This window comes from Lacerta agilis, chromosome 16 (assembly GCF_009819535.1).
Source record: "Lacerta agilis isolate rLacAgi1 chromosome 16, rLacAgi1.pri, whole genome shotgun sequence".
NCBI lineage: Eukaryota > Metazoa > Chordata > Lepidosauria > Squamata > Lacertidae > Lacerta > Lacerta agilis.
The window spans coordinates 19,534,273-19,556,536 of NC_046327.1; the positions used below are offsets into that span (position 1 = coordinate 19,534,273).

The 22,264-nt window shown below is 47.1% G+C and overlaps 1 protein-coding gene across 1 annotated transcript in view; it reads right to left on the reverse strand.

Moving 5' to 3' along the window:
* FAM131B (family with sequence similarity 131 member B) overlaps nt 1-17,857 on the reverse strand; it is a 42,900-nt gene extending 25,043 nt beyond the window's left edge. The window contains exon 1 of the mRNA XM_033173191.1: nt 17,717-17,857. Coding sequence (XP_033029082.1) covers nt 17,717-17,744 — 28 coding nt within the window. The 5' untranslated portion in view covers nt 17,745-17,857. The remainder of the gene's footprint in view (nt 1-17,716) is intronic.
* Nucleotides 17,858-22,264: the final 4,407 nt, after the last annotated feature.

Below are 22,264 nucleotides of genomic sequence, written 5' to 3' on the forward strand. Positions count from 1 at the left end.
ATTTCCCCATACCTTTGCTGTTTTAATATGTTTGTTTTGCTATTTTGGTTTTGTTTGCTATTTTGGTTTGCTATTTTGGTTATTATGTTTTAATTATTCTCATAGCCAGCTGCCTTGAGAGTACTTTTCTGAAGAACAGGATATATATATCTGAAGAAGTGTGCATGCACACGAAAGCTCATACCAAGAACAAATTTAGTTGGTCTCTAAGGTGCTACTGGAAGGATTTTTATTATTTTTTATGCAACTTGCTAAAAGCTGGGAAATGACACAGATCAATGGTAAAACACATGCCTTGCTTGCAAAAAGGTCCCAGGTTTTATCTGCAGTACAGCTAGGGAAGATTCTTGCCTGAAACCCTGGAGAGCCATTGCCAGTTCTTTTGTAGATCAGGATTAGCTAACCGGTGGTTGAACTCCAGATCCCCTCATCCCTGACCACTGACCATGCTCGAGGTTGATGGCTGTTGGAGCTCCAATAACATCTGGATGGCCACAGATTTTCCACCCCTGGGGTAGGCAATACTATGTTGGCTGGACAAATGATCTGGCTTGCGATATGGCTGCTATTCCCCAGATGTTATATGGGGTAGAGCTCTGGGGGTGGAACCAGAGGCTGTTGGAACGGCTTGAAATTTTGCAAAATTACTATCTCAAGAGGATCCTAGGCCTTCCTCAAGGAACTCCGGCAGCTTACTTGAGAGTAGAGGTAGGATTACCTTCTGTGTCTGCCAGGGCCCACTTGAGATTCTTACGTTTTTACATCAACCTTGCAAATACCTCGAACACCTTACTGGCCAAACAAGCCTTTGTTTCTCTTCAAAAGAACACCACTTGGCGTCAAAATCTATCTGATATCCTGGTTAGATACACCCTACCGGAGTTTAATACACTCAAACTGTGGAGCCCGGACAAAGTTCGGGAATGGATCCTGGAGAGAGACGCCCTGTTAGACATCACAAAAATACAGAACCCAGGGTCCTCCCACTGGTTTCCCCGACTGAAATCAGTTAAAACCTGCGCCAATTACTTGGCGAATATCACCGATCCCACACTCCGGAGAGCTTTCACCATGGCCCGTTTTCAAACTATCCCTACGGCCTATCTGTCAGGCAGATATGCAAAAATCCCAGTAGAGCACCGTTTATGTCCTTGCCACATGAGAACCAAAGAGGACCTCACGCATTACTTGTTGTACTGTCCCATTTACTCGGCCTTCAGGGATGCGATCTTACAAACTATTCCCAAGTCATTAGTCAACTCTGAGGACCAAGTAAAGTTTCTGCTGGTGGACGCTGACCCACGGATTACCCACGTGGTAGCGGTTTTCATGGCGAGGGCTATGAAAACCAGGGTGAGGTTCCTGAATGAGGCAGAGAAGGCCCTCCCATCGCTCTCCTAACCTGTTGAATCCTTTTTCCTGTATGGGGGGTGTTGGGTTTCATTTTTTGCCTCTGTTTTTTTTTGTTTGGTCTGGATTTGTCCCCTTTGCTGCGGCAGCGCGGCACAGGCTTTTAAAATCTTAAACCTATTTTAATAATTTTATTGTTTACTTTTTAATGGTGTTGTATGGTGTTTTGTGTAAAGGCATGGACCTCACAAACCTAATAAATGTTGTTGTTGTTGTTGTTGTTGTTGATATGGCTGCCGCTTATGTTGCTAAAAGTATATTTTCTTTTGCACTGAGAAATGACAGCTCTACTTATCCAGGAATAACATTATGCACATTTGTCAGTGTACAAGTGAATAGAGATAAAATGGCCAGCATAACACTCTCATCACAAACAAGCTTTTAAAAACATGCATTTTGACCTGCTGGTCTCCCCGCCCCCCCCCCCATCAATATCAAATTACAAATATAAGTAGGTTAGAGTCATATAATGCAAATAATCCGGCTTACGGGGCAGGCAGAAATTCACTTGGTATTTAATTCAGAGGCAATTCTCTCCTCTGCAAGTCTTCAGTTCTCTTCAAACTTACAGCCTGCTCAGTTTCACAGTGTTCTACAAAGCAAAGGCTCTGTCTCTTTTCCCAAAGGTTTGTAAGCTAGAATTTCATGAGGTTTTGAATAAACCTATTTTGTGCCCTTACTGCTGAATGTAACATGTAAGTGGACAACTCTTTAAACACAAAGCTGGACCAGAGATCCCCACTCAGGCTTCTATTGCAACTAGAAGGTCACCGAAATTGGAGCTTATAACAAGGGAGCTCAACTCCACAGCCTGGTCTTCAATGGCAGTGTTCCCTGGATCTTAACTACTCCCAACACAAGCTTATTCAGTCTGCCACAAGTTTCTTTGCCTCTTGTTCCATTGTCCAAATGTCCTTACGATTAGAAAGCAATCCCAGGTATCTACCCTAAATCTGGTTGGCTGCAACATGAGCCCATAATTCTTGTGCTCCCCTCACTGCCTGTTGGAAATTGGGCCCTTCCTTTTATAACAGCATCCTTTCATATAGCAAAAATAAAATAATAAAAAAATGCTTCCATGTTCTATATTTGGTTGTTTCCACAAAAATCCATCCCAGTCCTTTTAGTTTCTCTTCTGTCTATAATCTTTGTAGATCATACTAGCAAGCTTCTTGCCTTCCAGCTTTAAGTGCCTGGAATTTTTGAAGAAGAACTGTCCCTTGTCTGTCTCTTTTTTCCCGCAAAACAACCCCCGTTTCCAGAAAGGTGGAAATGTACTTGAAGATTAGAATTCAGTACTACCGTGTTTCTCCTAAAATAAGACACCGTCTTATTTTTTTTTTTTTTTTGCTCAAAAAAACACAGTATGGCTTATTTTCAGGGGATGTCTTATTTTAACCGTGTCGCATCGGTACGCTGCATAGCCACGCCTCCCCAGGCTGTTTTAATGGGAGGTACCACGTCACTATGGCTTATTTTCGGGGTATGGCTTATTTTTGGGGAACGGCTTATATTTCGCAAATGCATAGAAATCCTGCTATGGCTTATTTTATGGCTATGTCTTATTTTAGGAGAAACAGGGTACTGAAAAGCCTCTAGTGCAATTGTGACGAATCTGTGCATTCATGCCCTGCAGTTCACCCACCAAGTCTCATATTGGGAGTTCCTTGCCTTTCTGGTGAACATTGCAAGCTTCAAGCATTTTCGTGATCTTGGGGGTGGAATACTCACCATGGCAAGCAAATATGCAAATCCATGGTTTGATGCCAGCCCCGAAAAGTGACCTGCACAAGTTCATTCCACTTTAATGTCTTCCACTTAGAGGTCAGCTTGCCCTGCCTTCCAGTTACACAGCTGTCTGGAGTTAAAACCGACTTAACACAGGACTGGCTTCCCGTATCTATCCAAGTGTCAGCTGACAACTAAGGTAGCCCTATAAAACAACTAGAGGTGGCTCAATTTGCACCAGAAGACAAATGTCTTAAGAGTTAACCCGGGGGTTGGGTGATCTTAAGTGTTATACATGGACAGAAAAATTGTGCCAAGTCCCGTCCCCCCACCGCCCCTTTACTATGACAAGGAAGGCACAAGGACATGCAAGCTGCAATAAAAAACACCTTGTGAAAGACACATTTTAAAAAAGAGGTAGTCCAAAAATGCCATAGCTATGGGAGGATGGGAAGGAGCAAGACAGAAACGCAACATAAGTGATCTAGCCAACATTTTTATAAAGGCACAGGAGACAATTCGCAATGTAAACACAGCTTGGAAGACTGAACTGTTAGGCCCAAGTGTCAGCTGGGAAGATGAAGATATAAGATTAAAATATTTCACAGGGAAAGCCCCTTATGTGCCAATGGTACTCATTCATTTGTTCCTTTATGCAGCTGGTACGTAGAACTGCCCTAATTTCAGTGGAACTTTTCCCTACACGTGAAGTGTCAGGGATTGAAATGTTTAACAGCCGTGGCCACTCACTGTCCTCTCACATGCTGTCTTTTCCCTTGGACACCATGGGCATTCCAATTGCCACATTAGGCCTGGCCTTCTTAGATTACCTCAGCTGTCTAGATCCATTTGACTCTGTCTACAACCGACTCAGTCTACTTCTGGACTGACTGTCCAGGATGGGAATCAGGCTTTCTAGGTAGCTATTGTTCTGCCCCATGGAACTGTGTGCATTTTGTACTCTAGGCTGTTTCAGCATCCACATGAATCCATTGAATGAGGTAATTCAGAATTTCAGGGAGGTGTCTTCAACATGCTGATGACACCCATATCTACTTCTTCTCTGATTGAGGCGAGGCTCTGCTGAAATACGGAGTGAGTAAAGAACTGAATGAGGAACAGCATAAATTGAATCCACAAAATACTGGGTATGGAGTACCAGATTTGGGGAGGTGATGTTCTAAATAGGGTTGCCCTCCATTGCCTAAAGAGGAGATTATCAAGGTGACACCCATAGGTAGCACAGCATCTGTGCAGGCACTTGCTTCGACACCCACTAACCACCATAACTACATTTGAAAACTTGTCTAGAAACCAGGTTTCAAAGTTCTTTGCTAGGCCACATATAGACTGACCACACACCAGGTGCAAGCCTTCCTAGGCAGAGACAGCCTGGCCAAAATCATTAGCATTCTGGCAACATCTTGTTTAGACTATTGTAATCCACTCTACACAAGGGCTGCCTTTGAAGACTGCTCGGGAATTTCAGCTGGCACAAGATGCAGCAGCTAGGTTGCTGACAGGGATTGGTCATATGGATTACATCGCACCAGTCTTGAAACAACTGCTCTGGGCTGCCGGTCTTTTGAAGCAGAATTCAGTGTGCTGATCTTACCTTTAAATCCAGTACTCTAGGGACTCATTTATGAACCTGCCAGAGTATTAAGACTGACTTCAGAGGGCCTTCTCTGGGTCCCCCATAAGCTTTAGGTGCGAGGCAGGCGGTGAGCAGGGTTAAAGCCTTTTCCACTTCAGCACCTGAGTTTTGGAAAGCTTCCCCCAAGAGAGGCTTGCCTGGCATAATAAGCCTTGTTATTTTTTTTGTGCCGGGTGCAGAATTTTGCTTTTTATTTTTCACTCTTTTATTATTCTGAATTCAAGGTGCTCTGCTGGTTTCAGTAATGTTTATTTTGTTGTTTTTAAGCCACTCAAATTTTTATCTTGTTGTTTGTAAGCCACTCAAACTGAACCATGAAATATTAAATTCTTGCAATAAATAATAATAATAATAATAATAATAATAATAATAATAAACATTGTTTCCTGTAGTGAAAAACAAGAGTTTGTTTCTCTCTGTCTCTTTCTCACCACACTAAATCAGAAAGAGCTTAGCTAGCCCAGGGAATGAAGCTAGCTGGAGGAAAGGGAGGGGAGGTCAATGTTATATTAATACCATTACGTGTAATAGCATCTCTTGATGTGCTGGAATGATGTCACTGCACAAGAACTGGATTTATACAAGCTAAACAGCACTGTATGACCGCTAAGCGGAAATCGTTGTAGAGAAATTAGACGGGGCAGTTGTGTGGGATCTGGAAAGCAGTCAAGAGACTAAACAATGGAGGGTAGCAGCATTGGGGAAGGAAAACAGATGAACAAATGTATCTGCAGATTGACAGTGCTTTGGCACCATGAAGGCAAACTGAGGAGAAACAGGAGGGGGAGAGAATAAAGTGCCAATGACTGAACCAACACATAAGCAAGAGTAGTACAATACATTAGACCAGTGTTTTCCAAACTTGGGTCTCCCACTGTTTTTTGACTACCATAATCCCTAGCTAGCAGGACCCATGGTCATCGATCATTGGAACTGTAGTCCAAAAACAGCTGGAGACCCAAGTTTGAGAAACACTGCCTTAGACCATACCTTTCCCATCCAAGAGCCCTCCAGATGTTGTTGGACTGCAACTCCCATCAGCCCCAGCCAGGATGACAAAGTGGCTCCAAGAATCACAAGGCATTGAATAACTCAGTGCAAGCTGTTGGTGACCTGCTGCTGCTACCCAAGTTACTAGTTCACATATTATACTCAGCTCCATGGTCATTTGCCTTCTCTCTATGGACAAGCACCTTCTAACATTAAGAAACTCTTGCACAGAGTTATTGTGTGTTGTGTGTATTGTGTGTAAATGATAGCATGATGATAGCACACATGTTTTGCTGTGTGCATGCAGGTAACAGGCACCACCAGGAAGCTACGATTGTGCTTCCTAGTGAATGAACATGAAGCAAAACAGAAAATATGCAGTTGCCACATGTAGAAGCATGGTTTTCAGTCAGACAGATAAGCTGACCTTTGTTTAAGAAAGTTTTCACCCTGCTGCAATGGCTTACAGAGCAATAAAACAAGTTAGTTCCTGCCCCAGGGCTGTGTCCACACATTTAAAAACATCATGTTAAAGTCACCACCTACTTCTTGTTCAATTCCAGGTTTGATCAGTGCTGTTTTTATAGACAATGAGGTGCTGGAACTCACCATGAACGCCTCCCTTATAATGGCAATGGTGGCCACCTGAGAGGTGCCGGAACTGAGTCCTGGTGAAAAAAAGCCCTGGGTTTAATTAAAAAGGCTGCTGCCTTAGATGGAAAACTCATGCCAGAGGTAATTCAGTTAGATTCTGGCCTGTGCTTTTTGCTTTCTTACCATGACAGACTAACAATGCAATTCTAGCCATGTCTCTTCAGAAGTAGGCCATATTGAATTCAACTGGGATTACCTCCAGGTAAGTGAGTTAGGATTATAGCCCAACACAGCTAACCTTCCCTTTTTAATGATAGATCCCCCTGGTTCGCTGTATTCTTTTCTTCCATTTGCCCTCCCCTTCCTCACTGCTTGAAGGCACGCTGTGGTTTGGCACAGCCTCCCCAATCAGCTTTAATGCATTATGGAGCTAGCACCACCCAGCTCTGGTCTCTTAATAAGGCCAAATTTGATTAGCTCTTTCTCTTTCAAGGGCCTCCATCCTTCCTGCCCTGCTGCCCTTTTTCACTGGCCTGGTTTACATAATCATCTCTCATTTGGTTAGCCTGTTCCCTGTACACGCAACCCCGACACTCTTCCATTCACATGATTAAACCAGGAAAGTCTCTAATTAAACCACAGTTTCTCATTTTGTCCAAAATGGAAAACTATACTTAAAACCTTTAGTATAAGCTAGGATTGCAAAACAAAAACAAACAAACAAAAAGCCACTTCAAACCGTGGTTTGAGATCTTGGCTCATTCAGAAACTGATAAACCATGGTTTTCCCTGTTCAGACAAACTAGAGTTAATTAGAGGCTTCCTGGTTTTACTGTTATGCAGCACAAACGGAGAAGAGAAGCAGCTGTATCGGCTCATGCATATTTCATCTTAATAAACCAATATATGATTGTCCAAATGCAGTCCTCCAATCAGACCTCCAAAACACACATCATAAGATTAAGCAATGCCTTACTATTTCCTAGAAGCAGGAAACCACTCCCAAATGAATACCACATGACTTGGTACACTGATTATGATAAACAGCAACAAATTACTTTGTGTTTATACTGTACTTTGGGCACTTTGCTTGCCTTATCTCAGCAATCCTTTCTTGAAAGATAGTTTGTCTACCGTTGTTGATCTTCTCCAGTTAATCTGCAGCTGTTGGAGATTGTTGGATGGGCTCTGCAGTGATCTCATAGTTCAGGCAGCGCCAATAGCGAGGGCCAAGACGTCGCCAGCACTCCATCCGAACTGACAATGCACCCTACCATGACGCCACAAACTTCAACAATCCGTAGAAGTTCATGGAAGACACGGGGTAGCTCAGTAGACACACTGGTTGGAAAACAGTCCCTTGAAGGCACAAAGTTTGAAAAACAATTTTGTTTTGGATGATCCTCTAAAGGGTCATGTAACTACACTGAGAACCAGAACTAATTACACATACTTTATTTTTTTAAAAAAAATAAAAATAAAAATCCTAATTTTCAAAAAAGACTCCAGGCAGCTAACAAATCAAAACATGCCATGTTAAAATATGTCATGAGTCGGGAGTTCTTTGCCCCTGTTAAATAACTGTGATGAATATACTATATATTATGCAAAACTGGCATAATGGAATAAAACTCTCTTAGCATCCGACGGCATCCTGGTGGCATAATTTTGAACTTGTTGCAGTTTCCACACTGCAGTTTTCAAGGGCAGTCCCATGTAAAGTGTGTTCCAGTAGTCTAGCTACTGGAATGTGAATGATTGTTGAAAAGTCCAAGGTTGTCAGGAAGAGCTGTAGCTGGCACCAAGCAACCTTCACTCCCAATGCTGGCCACACATCTAGCAGGAGAAGTAGGTAAAAGGTAAAAGGTAAAGGACCCCTGGACGGTTAAGTCCAGTCAAAGGCGACTATGGGGTTGCGGCGCTCATCTCACTTTCAGGCCAAGTAAGCCGGCGTTTGTCCACAGACAGCTTTACGGGTCATGTGGCCAGCATGACTAAACCGCTTCTGGCGCAATGGGACACCATAATGGAAACCAGAGTGCATGGAAACACTGTTTACCTTCCTGCTGCAGCGGTACCTATTTATCTACTTGCACTAGTGTGCTTTTGAAGTAGGTTGGCAGGAGCTGGGACAGAGCAACAGGAGCTCACCCCATCGCGGGGATTCGAACCGACCTCCTGATCAGCAAGCCCAAGAGGCCCAGTGGTTTAGACCACAGCGTCACCCACATCCCTAGCAGCAAATAAAGCAAAACCCAAACCATGCACCTAATATTCCAGGGGTGTGTGCAGCTCTATCTAAACCTGGCTATAAACCCAAACCCAAGTACCAGATCCTGCAGGCACATCTTCATGTAGAGGGTTCACTGATGAAATTCAGTGCTCCCACCCCTGATTATCAGCTCCTGAAAATTAGAATATATTTCAGAGCATCTATTCGAGGGACATATGGAGTACAGCAGGAGGAACAGTGAAATTCTATATGGCGGGGATCCTGGAACCAGGAGCCAATGGGTCTCTTGGGGTTCTGCACAGAGACAGATTGGATGTGTTCAGATGCCATACAAAAATGTGGCTTAACAAGACATGAACAAGCGTACACTCCCTTTGTGCTCCCACACTAATACCTCACCCCTCTTCCTTCTGAATCATTTCAAGAAGGCGTTTGGAAGTGTTTGCTTCCACTTTTGGCAAACCATGGTTTGCCATGTCACCTAAACTGACAAACTATGGTTAGTTTAAAAACAAACCAGCTTCAAGCCATGGTTTCCGAAGATGGCTTGTTTTAAGTTATCAATAATTCTGGGTCCGGGTGACAGGGCAAGCTATGTTTAACTAAAAGCAGAAGCATCCCAACTCCTCTTGGCGGAATGTGTCACCCTAGGAAGAGGCTAGGCTTATTCAGGTATCACTAAACTATAGTACTACCTGTAACTATAGTACAGAGTTTCCTAAACCTGGGTCTCTAGCCTTTTTTGGACTACAACTCCCATCATCCCTAGCTAGCAGGACCAGTGGTCAGGGATGATGGGAACAGTAGTCCAAAAAAAACAACACTTGCAGACCCAAGTTTGGGAAACCCTGCTATGGTGTGACATCTGAACATAGCTTCTACACACAGGAATGAAAGGCTCTCCTCAGTACGAGGCTAACAAAATATTTGCTTTAAGAACTCTCAAGGCAGAGCTGGGCATATTGCTACTTCGTAATGAATGTTCAGCATCTGATGTTTATTTCCATCTTATAATTGATCTCAAGAAAGCAGACAGGCTTCCAGTGCTGAGGCCATCTGTGACTGAGCCCCAGAGAAAATATTATCTTTCCTGCACACGGTCAAGAAAGAGTCTGACCCAGTAGACTCAAGAGAGCCTTGCAGACAGAATAGGACATTTTAGCTCTCCAGGTGGTATTCAACAAACTTTCACCGAGAACAGACCCCACTGAAATTAATGTACATGGCTAAGTTAGGCCCATTAATTTCAACAGGTCTACTCTGAGTAAAATGTGCTGGAATATTACGCTTTACTCCAGCTCTACTTCTTCCAAGCAAGGATAGAAGGAACGGGTGATGTGCAGACTGTCAAAAATCAAATAGCAGACACTAATTGTATCCACTCGTTCATTCCAAGCTCAAATTTCCAGTCTCCTTTATCTGTGTGTGGGGAAGGGGAGAAGTTATGTATCATCGGCGCTGCATCTTTTAACATAGTGGAGACCCACACAATTTGTCATCAAGCTACTACCTTTGCAGGGCAGCACAGTAAGGGCTCAATAGCCTCCTCAAAAGCTATTTCTAAATAACTTCCAAACTATTTTCATTAGTAGATTTCCATTCTATTTCCCCACCTCGCTGCCTTTCTGGTTAAAAGACACAGGACACTTGCTTTTAAACAACTCCAACTAAAAGCCCTTATATACCACTTAGACATATTTTATTATAATGACTATCAGAGCACTTAAAAATAATTATACCCAATCACTGGAAAGGGGTCCACAATGATATGAAGTTATGGTCTGATTTCAATAGATCGTTCATTGGAAGAAGAATTATTAAAAATGAACTTTCTCCCCTGCTTTTATGGCTGCTCTGCTGGCTTTAATGTTTTGTTTTATTGTTTCTTGCTGCAAGTACTACAAGCGTCTATGAAAGCCTTCAGAGACCAGAGTCTTAATTCCTACAATACTTGAATAAAGTGAGTTCAAGACCCATTCGTTTCTACCAATACTTCCAAAGATTTTTTTTATTTTATTTTTTTTAGCAGAGGTTTAGTGGGTTAGATCCAAAGAAGCAGCTGGAGTCAGTTCCTCTCATTTAGGAGATTCACTGTTGTCCTCCTGTCTGCTCTCTCTCCTAATGAAGTGTATCTGAAGAAGTGTGCATGCACACGAAAGCTCATACCAAGAACAAACTCAGTTGGTCTCTAAGGTGCTACTAGAAAGAATTTTCTATTTTGTTTCTCCTAATGAAAACAAGCTCCAGAGGATTCGGAAATCCTTTAGATTAGCTACTTAGGACATTTGTAGTGTTGGGGTGGAGTAACAGCAACCCACCCTGTATGAATGCAAGTACCTCCTGTGTGGGCCGCAGGATCTCTGGATCCTAGCCTATATTACCTGGACAAAAGACAGAGTTTGAATTTTAATAAAAGGTATCCTCAGAGGAATTTTACAAAATATCTGAAGTGCACCCTACCTGATTGGAAGAGCAAATAAAGTGGCAGATGTTTAGATAGAACAGAGACAAGAAAATATTTCAAAACTTTAGCACTTTTTATTCACTTACATGCAACAAATATTAGATGGTAGTTACCAATGCAATCCATTGCCATTTGACAATACAGAACTGAGATCCATGTTGCAGGTGTTGATTCAGCACACAAAGGTGATTTTTTTTTTTTTTACACACACAATGAATTCATGCGCCTCATGAGATCTTCACAATGCAGCGAATCACCTATAATATCCCTTCTTAACGCAGTGTTACCGGTAAGTTATATGGCAGCATCTCCCAATAAATTTTTTTTTATCAGCAATATTTTCTTACACATCTTGTTGCCAGGTTGACACACGCAAAGGACAGGAAAGCAAGAAAATCTGAAGAAAATGAAATGGATCAGAAAAGCAATGGACCTTGTGACATGCTATGTATGTTTACTCAGTTCAGTGGGACTTATTCCCAAGTGTGCCTGGGACTGCAGCCTCCAGGTTATAAAGGATATAATATATTATATTACTGTATTATATATTATATAACATATTACTGTATTAGCGCTTGAAGCCGGCAGATCTGTTGCTCTTTATTTAGCAGGTGCCCTCTCTGTTTCTTAAACTAACCTTGTCTTTATGAACAAGCTGTAATAATTATTTGATTTGGTTTCTTCTCTTTCCATCAGTTTCATAACAATGTTGTTTCCAGATTTATTTCTATGCTGCGGTTCCCATCGTCATTTTGTTCCATGTTGCTTTTGCTTATTTCATTTTATGTTCCTTTTATTTAATAAACCTAACAGGAAAAGGAATCTGATCAAGGCTGCAACCCTCTGCACACCTACCTGAACACAGTAAGACTTACTTTGAAGAAAACAGCACCATGTAGTACCTTGTTTCAAGAAGATCCCCCCACACACACAAAAGCATGAAATTGGCAGTCTTGGTTATGATCAGTTCTGCCACCCTCACATTTCACAGCCGCTGTGCTTCCCAGATGATGAGACTAGTTGGAGACTGCAATGGAAGAGAACCACAGCAAGCTCTGAATCATATCCCATGTTACCAGGAGCCTTGTTCACATTGCTCAGAGGCTGTTAAACCCCCCGACCAGCTTGGCATTTCCAAGATGCATCAGCGGAGAGATTTATGCTTCCCCCACAGAGCTGAGAATGCTAAACAGTGGCAGGTTGAGCAAGGCAAGTGCATTGCAATGCTTCCTACTCTACCCAGACTCAATAATGTTGTGCAGTTGGTTTGGAAGGGGGAAGGAAAGAGACAGCACAGATGTGTACGCATGAAAACTGCAGTCAAGTCAGCAACAGCACAACCATAAACAAATTTATTCAATTGAAAAAGCCCGATCCACTTGGGAGCATTATGATCTTCAGATTGCAGGCAGAGGAGGTGAGCTCACGGCAGAGGTGAGATTTTAAGTGGGGATTTCTCCACAGCCATCACCAACCATGACTGCCACTTTCTTCTACACAAATTCAGCAGCAGAACCCTTGTGGGAATATGCATAAACTTGATCCTTCACAATATTGTTTGCTTCAGGCACTCGGTCCTAATTTGCCTTAAAAGTCTCCTAAACGGATAATTACGAGCAGTTCGGTTAAATGCTTGGCCAACCAAGAGTGGGTGTCACCGGGGAGGGCGCTTGTTATTTTAGGAGAATGCGTGGGTGATACGGAAAGGAAGATCATCAGATGCTGTGGATTCGTATGCAAGATAAAGAGTGCAGTATGTTTGGGGACACAGAAGAGATTGGTTTTGGTTTAGATTTATGGATAATATACTTGAACTATGCCACCTTTGACTACGTGCTGAAATGCTATAAGGAAAAGGCCTCAACAGGTGCCAGTGACAGGCTGGGCGCAGAGGAGTGGTAGGAGGCACCAGTTGGGAAACCACCAAGGGAAGAAGGCTCAGAGCCTGGGGAGTGGCGGTGAGACAACAATGAGTGGTCAGAGGGAGAAGACTTGGAAGAGAAGGTGTCGGAAGCTGGCACCTTTTAAGAACTCAGGAAGGGGAAACTAAAAGGTGACATTATCAGTTACTCTTAGTAAACAGAAGCATATGTTCATGTGTCATGGACTGGGTAGACTCAGAGGAATGGTGGGAGGAACCAGCTGTTGGAAGCTGAAGAGGTAACAGGGCTTAGGAACCAGAATCAGAGGCAGAAGCTGAAGCAGAAGAGGAGGGAGGCCAAGAGACAGAGATGAGTCTACCTGGTGAAGAAACCAGGGTGTCTCCCACTCCTGCTGCAACAAGCTCCCCTCCCCGCTGGTCTTCCGGGACCAGAAGAGGTATGAAGAGAAGGAGGAGCAGAGACAGGAGTGCCGGCTGAGTCTCAGGTTGCTTGGGAAGCACCCGAGATAACCACAAGTCTTAGGCAGCTGTGGGAAGGTGAGGAGCTTCACTCCCCACAACTGCCTCATGGGGTAAGACCTACTGGGAAGAGTTGCTGTGCTCTTTAAGCCTGGCATTTATGAGCAGCCTTGTTTCTTCTACTACAAAGTTAACTTCACTTACTCTGTGTAATTTATTGCTCACCTGACAACAGGACAGAAAGTATATTGGGCCAGAGACAAGCAAGATTTTTGAGAGCTGAAGTTAGCATGATGAGAGTAGTTCAAAGATGAAGAACCTTCCTTCACCCCTCAAGGACACTTTCCCTCAGGGGTTATACCTCTGGGGCTGTGTGCTGCAGCTGGTGGTCAGTGGTACAAAAGCTACATGATTCACTTTCCACATGAATCACATTAGATCTAGGGGTGCATATGGTCCCTTGCGCCACAGGCTGCCCATCACCACCAGAGATCTAGAAGATCTAGAGTCACACACAATGACTACTGTCACAGTCCTTATTGGCAATTTTGGTGGAGAATTAACTTGTTCTCCCACTCTCACATCCACCACAGAGATTTTCCAAGAAACAGAGCAATGTTACCAAAGGAAACCATAGCTAATGGTGGCATTCCATTCTTACCAGAAGTTCAGACTGCATCTCATTTGAGGCCCGGAGTGGCTAACTGGTGACTCTCCAGACATTGTTGGACTCCAGCTTCAATCAATCAGCACAGCCTATGATCAGGGATTACTGGTTGCAGCCTAACATCACCTGCAGGGCCACAGGTTAGTCCAGCCTTACCCAATGAAGTGTTCTATATAGATCTCTTTGGACTACAGCACCCATCATCCTTGACCACTGGCAATGATGGCTGGGGCTGATGGGAACTGTCACCCAAAACATCCAGAGGACACAAGGCTGGGGAACACTGGGTTAGCCTATATTCCAGATTTTGTTTATACCTATGTGAATGGCAAGGTCATTACAGTATTACAGTGTTAACATTCATTCCTTTGTTCGACCACCCCCTGGCTCAAACCGGTTGTATATCTTCTCCCATAAATATGTTGTTATTTTCATCTTAACACATTAGAATCTGAAAGACAAATAAACAAAAGCAGCATACTCCAACCATACCCATTGGTTGCGGGATATGGTGTGACAGAATGTCGAAGCACTATAAAAACCTATCAGATCTATTTATCTAAAGGCAATCGTGGGATGGATGTGCACAGCACAGCTACCAATGCATTGTGAAAGCTCAGTCTTCAGCCTTTAAGATAGTCCTCGCCAACTTGGAGCAGTCCAGATGTTTTAGCCTACCTGCCTATCAGCCCTTCTAAACCCTTGCATACACGGGGAAAGCAGTGCATGGGGGAAAGGGTTAGGGCTGCAATCCTATACACTCCTGGGGGAAAGTCCCATTGAACTCAAATGAGACATGCTTCTGAATAGCCATGGGTAAGATATCACTGGAAGCATTCCTCCCCGTCACTTTTCTGCTGCAAATCACACACTCCCCCAATTTTCACAAGTACTTTCAGAAGCAGCAACCAGTTGACTTTAATAAATGTTTGCCTTTAGTGTGTCACAGCAAAACCAGTAAAAAAATCCTATGTCAACTTGGAAGTCTGACGCCTTTATGATGGCAACAGGGTGTTATGGGGGTATTTGGGGGGTTTTTTGTTTTTGTTTTTGCAAAAGACACTGCTTCATCAGGTGCACGGACAACTTTTCAAGGGGATCCTAACATGCTAATAAGCAAGGGTTCACCCAATGTGCAAGAAGCTTCCTTGAGATCTGGTGGAACACCTTAAAACTAAGTCCAAAATACTTCCATCCCTACAGCTCAACATTCTGTTATGTGGCTGTCAAATGCATACATTTAACACTACAACAGTCATTTTACAAAATATTGAAATTTTAGAATGAAGGTCAGTCTAAGCATTTGAGTGACGGAGGCAGAAAATACCTAAACGCCATTCACGGGCATGCAGCACTGAAATCTCTCCTACGTAAGCCTCACTGAAGGGAACAGAAGCTACACGAGAGCGCTGTTGCATTAATGAATGGCTTCTACCTGGGGCTTATAGATCGGATTTGGTTGTCTCCTGCTCTGCCACCAAAGGTTAGGGCCACCAGTAAGAGCCACCAGATTCCCTACACTGGCAAAGTCATGAGAGCTCAATTCCAAGGAAGGGTATAGCACAGGCATCCCCAAACTCGGCCCTCCAGCTGTTTTGGGACTACAACTCCCATCATCCCTAGCTAACAGGACCAGTGATCAGGGATGATGGGAATTGTAGTCCCAAAACAGCTGGAGGGCCAAGTTCGGGGGTGCCTGGTATAGCAGAATACCAACACTAGCATTGCTAGAAGAAAACTCCGACATTAGATAAAAAAATAGGGTACAACTCATTTCAGGGGTACAACTCCATTTCAGCAACGTAGGACGGCATCCTTAGGACGTGGCACAACACACTGTATGTTGTGGAAGCTCAGCAGTGGAACACTTACTTCATGCACAGAAGGTGCCATGTTCTACCCCTGGCATCTCAAGGTACGGCTGGGATAGACCCACCTGAAACCCTGGAGAGGCACTGCCAGTCAGCCAGCAATATTGAGCTAGATAAATGATCTGACTTAGAGTAAGTCAGCTTCCTATGTTCCTACATAGCACATTTAAGGAGTGAGGGTTCTCAGGTCTCTTGTGTCACTGCCCATACTGAGGCCACGGGTACTGGATCTATTAAGCAGGTGCCATGAATCAGGGGGAAGCAAGGCTTCCATAGCCTCCAAACAAATTGCTACCTATAATGCCCTCTTGACACCTTATTCAAGAAAGCACCAATTCTCTGCTGACGACTGTTATGCTTTCTGAAGTGTAGATACGGGGAGGAGATGTATTGGTTACTCGGAAGAAGGAAGAGACTCAGTCAGTCAGGACACCTTCAAATCTCTGCCAAGCCACCAAGTTCATTGGGTGGGCAACGCAACGGGCAAGTCACTATCATTCCTGAGCATGTTTGCTTGGAAATAACAAGAATCTGTGAAGGGACTGGCAAGTGCCTCTGTCTAATTTACTCGTACGTTGTGAGGGTGAAACGGGATCTATATTGCAATGCACCATGAGCCCCTGAGATCTGGCAGGGAAGGAATGTTGAAGAAACACGAAAGAGTAATTTAGCTGATACGCCAAACATAGCACAGGGGGAAAGAGGCAGAGTTCGCCCCAAAGCATTTCAGTGCCAGAGTCGGAAAAGCTAAATGGCAGCAGCACCACTAATGGACAATGTGGGTGGGGCAGAATCCACTGGGATGGGTTTCCTGGGCAATACCCATCCCTTTTGCATTGAGCCTTCCTGGAAGATTGTGGCACATGGGTCAAAAGCCCAGCCTGGACACCTCTTAAGTGGTACCCAAACCCATCCTGATACGCCTCGTGCCTGGAAGGGCCTTTGGAAAGACTCATCCCAGAATATGTCCTTTTCGGTTTTTTGCAATTCTTTGGAAATGCCTGAGGCTGCAGCCCGTAAAGTAAACCCCGCTGGAGACCGTGGTGGGCGGGTGCCATTAGATTCTAGAGGGATGCAAGGAGCCATGTAGCAAAAGCAAGCGGGGGTGCCCTTGGCAAGGCACTCCGGTCTTGTGGGAGGGATCCAGTGGCTGCTCCTTCTGCTGAGGCGTGGGCAGCAACGGGTAGGGAGGGAGGGAGGGATGAGCAGCCATCACTGCAGTGATATGGAGAATCTGATAACAATAACCATGAAGGGGAGGGGAAGGAATCAGCTGGCAGCCCAGGCGCTGGTCGGAAACTCACTCAAGGAGTGGTGGAACTGTCTGGCTTTACCTTAAGGCTTTCTCCATCCATCTCCACGCGGCCAAAGGCACCTAGGCCAGCAAGCTATGGGCATTCCTGGGGGAAGACGGAGGCGGGGTGACTACCATCCTCCTCTCTTTCTGTCTCTCCTTGTCACAGGGGAAGCACACCTCCTGCCTCCGAGTGCGCCTGCCGCTGCCAACCCCTCAGCTCCCCTCCCTTGGGGATGGGGGGCTCTCATCCTGGCAGCAGGTGAGAACCAGCCCAGGCTGCAAAAGGGGAGACCACGCACTCCAGACGTGGGGCCGGCCAGCGAGACCCCCTCCCCACTCAGGCACAGGGAAGCAGCCCCTTCTTCCACCCAGACGGGGGTGGGAGCGGTGGGAGACGGCCCTTCCAGCCCAAGGCCCCTTCTTCCCCTCCTCGCTCGACGCGGCGCTTCTCCGCCCCTCCTTACCGACAGTTCTGGAGCCGATGCAACCCATCCTTCCTCCGGCCCGCGGGGCTCCCTCGTCGGGGAGGGCGCGCAGGAGCAGGTGCAGGAGGCGGCGGGGGAAGCGGCCGCCGCAGCCTGTGCGCACCGAAGCAGGAGGCAGCGGCGGCGGCGGCGGGAGCGGGGCTGCGGAGCGGGGGCTCCGTCACGGCGAGTCCCCAGGGTGGCCCGCCGGGGGCCCCGCAGGGCTGCTCATCACCGCGCCGAGGGGCGAAGGCGCGCGCGAGCCCGGCAGGCCGAGGCGCCCCGAGGGAGCCGCGCGAGACGCTTCCCCGACGAGCAGCCAGACCCGCCTCCTGCCTGCCTGCCGTCTCCCTCTCTCTCTGGCCGGCTCGGTGGAAGGAAGATGCTCCCGGGGCTCACGAGGGAGGGAGGCGAGGAGGGAGGAGGGCTCAGATTGGGTAAACAGCTCCCGAGCCCGGCGCGGAGCTGCCATTGGCTGAGCCGGAGCCGCGGCGGGAGGAAGGAGGGAGCGGGCGAGGAGCGCAAGGCGGCAAGGAGACGCGCGCCACTGCTGCTGGGGGGCTGCCTGCGAGCGAGCAGCCGGCCTGGTACACGCCCTGCCATGCCAGGGGGGCGGGTGAGTGGCGAGGAGAAGGGAGAGGAGAAGCTGCAAAGCGGCGTGTTGGCACGTTCACACGAGAAAGCAGAGCGGGTCTCCGCTCTTTACCAGGGGGCCATTTTGAGGCATGCCGCCGTACGAAACGGCACCGAGGAGCAAACGGGGCGGGTGGAGAAAGCAAGCCAGCCAGCCGTGAGTGTTCACACGGGTTGTTGCGGCTTCTCCTCCCTAGGAGGTGGTGTGGCCACCTGCCACGGATGCTTTAGTGGAGATTCCTGCACTGCAGGGGGTTGGACTAGATGACCCTGGAGGTCCCGTCGAACTCTACAGTTCTTGGATTCTATGGGTGGCATCGTGGCGGGGGTTCAGACGCCAGGGTCGTCGCCTCGGGTCAAGGGTCGGGGTCGGGGAGGAGAGTCCGGCGGGTGTCGTAATCCGCACCTGTTCAGAAGCAGAGCCGCCGCTGGTTGGCTGCGGCTGCCAAGCCTGTGCGTGCGCCCACCTGGCTCCCGGGAGAGGGCACTGCGTACAGAAGGGTAGCCGGCGAAGAGCGGCTACGACTGCAGTCGTCTTCGGCCTTCGCCGGGGAGGAAGCCCACGCCTAATACGAGTCGACGTGCGCAGGGGGGCGCTGCAGGAGACGAACAGCGAGGCCCGTCGAGACAGAGAGCGTGAGAGGGATGAGCGAGGCCAGCTCCCGGGCATCGCAAGCCCCATAGCCATAGCAACCAACTCCTAGGGGCCGAGGGACCCCCAATAAAATATTGGAGAGTAGCGGTGCCCGTTGCAGGAAATATTGGGTAAGTGGGTAAGCCCTGCCCCCATAATCGATCACATGGCGGGGTGCACGCGCACTATTTGGCAATGCCTATCAACTTGGAGGGCAGCCCTCAAATATTTTATCCCCCCCCCCCAATAGCTGACGGGCATTGCCATTCAAATAGTGTGCGTGCATCGCACCAAACGATCGATTATGCAAGGCAGGGCTTACCTGCTCACCTCCAATTAATTTATTCAAGTTGCCACCCCTGGCAAGCCCCCTTTGCCCCGACGGAAGGCTCACGGGGAAGGATAGAGAGCTGGGGCCGCTTTTTTCTTCTAGTGCTGCTTTCGGGCTCTACGCCTCTGACCCAGAAGGAGGCGCGTGCGCCGGAGCCTCCTCGCGTCCGCCGCCGAGAAGTGCAGCGGCGCCTACAAGCGCGCACTCCACACCCGCAGTGGACGGCGCGGCATCCATCGCATTGTCTGCGGCGCGTGCGAGGGGGGTTCCTGCCAGTGCCAGAGGGCGGGAGGGAGTAGCGGGGCGCGAAGGAGGGGATCCCCGGCACGCGCTCGAGAGCCGGGAACCAGCAGGAAGATCTGACGGAAGGCTTGAAGGAGGGCGGCAGCCGGCCGGGACGGGTAGGGAGGAGCGAGCTACCGCCGAGGCGGGACGACCAGCGCAGCCCTGAGCAGCTCCACGCTGTCGATCCAGTCCAAAGCTCCTCCGGCGACCTGATCTTCGCGGTGAATGCCCGGGAGACCCGCTGGCAGCCCTTATCCCTTCACGTGGGTTGGTGGGGGTGATGGGGCCTGCAGCCCCAAATGCCAGAGAGACAGCAGCCCTGTTAGTCTCTTGCAGGGGCGGGGTGGGAGGAGGCGAAAGAGGCACCCCGAAACACTGACAGATATATTGGGACAGAGTCTTGCCTGGGCCAGAACCCACTTGCCATCAGGTGCGCATGACTGCCCCCACACAACGCCCTTTCACAGATCCCCCAGCAAGGTTGTGATTGCCCCAGACCATAGGAGCCAATTCCTTCTCCCCCCCCCCCAAATACAATATTTGAATAGCCACTCCCCCCCCCCCAAGTTAACGAGCATTGCTATTCCAATGGTGCGATATCTGGAGAGAGACATCTGGTAAATGAAGGTCAACAAACCAAACATTTCGAAAGCTTGCAAATACAACTGTTATTGCTCTGCTAGCAGGCATGACCATGTTGAGCAATTGGAGCCCCCAGGTGGTGTTGGGAGTTCGGGTGGGAGATGCATTTTATCTGGATACCAGCCAACCCACAACATTAGTGCGGACTTCGTTCTGTTTCCAATGGGATTCTTCCCCATTGAAAGCTCCTTGCCAGGAATAAGTGTCCTAGCTTATTTTCGATTTTGTCCTAGCTTTAACTTTAAGAATTTTCGATTTTGTCCTAGCTTTAACTCCTTAACATGCCCGTTTCATTTTACTATTTTGTTCTGAAGGTGCACTTAAGAAGGAGTGGTATACAGCCCAAATACTGCTTTAATCACAGCAATGAAAACGGAGCCTGTTAAGTTCCTCCTTCTCCCATTGCCAAACTGCAAAAAGCCGGGGGGGGGGGGGGGAGCACTGAACAGTGCTGTGATGTAGCTTGGGGTGCGTATGACAAAGGTAGCTCAGCAGCAGAGCACATACTTTGGCAGGTCTCATGATCAGTCCAGCCAACAACAAATCTGAGATTTTGTTGAGTCGCTGCCAGACAGGATAGGATACACAGTCTTGGCTAGATGGACAAGTGAGTTCACCTGTGTTCCTATGACATACGAACATAAGACGAATTCTGCTGGATCAGACCAAAGGCTCATCTAGTCCCTGCATGCAAGCAATATAGACCTGAGCACCACAACAAGCTTGCCACTTGCATTTCCCCCCCAGCTCCTGCAATTCTTAGTCTTCCTCCCTCTGACACTGGAGTTGGTATACAACCATTGGGGAAAGTGCATGATCTTCTGCACAGACACATTCTTAACCCTGGACCACAGTTCCAGCTGATGTCAGCTTTAATAATAATAATCAGGGGCACTATTGCTGAGCAATGATTTCCTTCCTATGTTTGAGCCAGTTCAAGTGTTAACCTGAAGCCATAGCCGAAATAATGCATGATTTTTTTAAAAAAAAAATCCTACTCCCAGTGAATTGTGCTGGGAGGAGCTCAGGGAGAAGAAACACCATGGTGCATCTGTAGCAGCACAACATCTGCCGCAGCTACAGCAAAACATGCCTCTCCCACATTGGGAGAGTGCTTCAGATTTCTTTGCTGTTTATGAGACATTTAAAATTTCAGTTCATCCTTTCTTGTGCTTTATGGTGAGAGGTTGCCACACTTGAGGGCTGCCATTGGTGACATAGCTGCAAGGTTTTTTCCCATGTACATACTGTGGAGACTGCCCATCTGCTTCGAGGTCAAGGCAAGGATCCAAATCTGTCATCACCTCCCAGTTCGCTGGAATCCTGAGCAAGCAAGTTTGAAATTAGCAGGCAGTTGGATTGCCACTAGAGGGCTGTGAAAATATGTGTCCTGGGCTTTTTAGACTCATCTACCTATATACTTTCTGAAACCCAAGGTTGCCAGATGTGATTCCCCCCCCACACACACAACTCTCCTACCTCACAACTATCACTACATGCAGGGCACAGTTGCATTGAACCATCCAATGTCAGCCCTGGAACTAGGCACAGCACCCGATAAATGTATTACCGGGTATGTTGTGTCAAGTGCAAGAGCCAATAGGCACTAAAGGCTAGGAGGTGCTTGCTCAATGTCATTTGAGGGCTGGTGGCTACTTGCTATTTCACACACGATGTTCAGGACCAGGGCAGATGATGGAGACACTTTTGCAGTTCAATTCATTTCGTGTATTTGCTTCTTCCGTTTGTATCCATGGGCGTACCCAGGGGGGGCAGCTGCCCCCCCCCGAAGCAAAAAAAATTTAAATGGTTAGCGGCAGCCTAAAAGGAAAAAAAAGCTCAGGACTGGTCTTTCTCCCCCTCCCAAAATCTCAATAACAATTGAGCTCTTCAGCTCTTGCTGAGGCAGTTGGCCACTCTGTGTGTGTGTGTGTGTGTGTGTGTGTTGCGCCGGCTGTTTCCCCCTCCCTCATGCCGACAAAGAGCTGGCGTGCCTATCAGAGACCGGATCCTAGCCTGCACC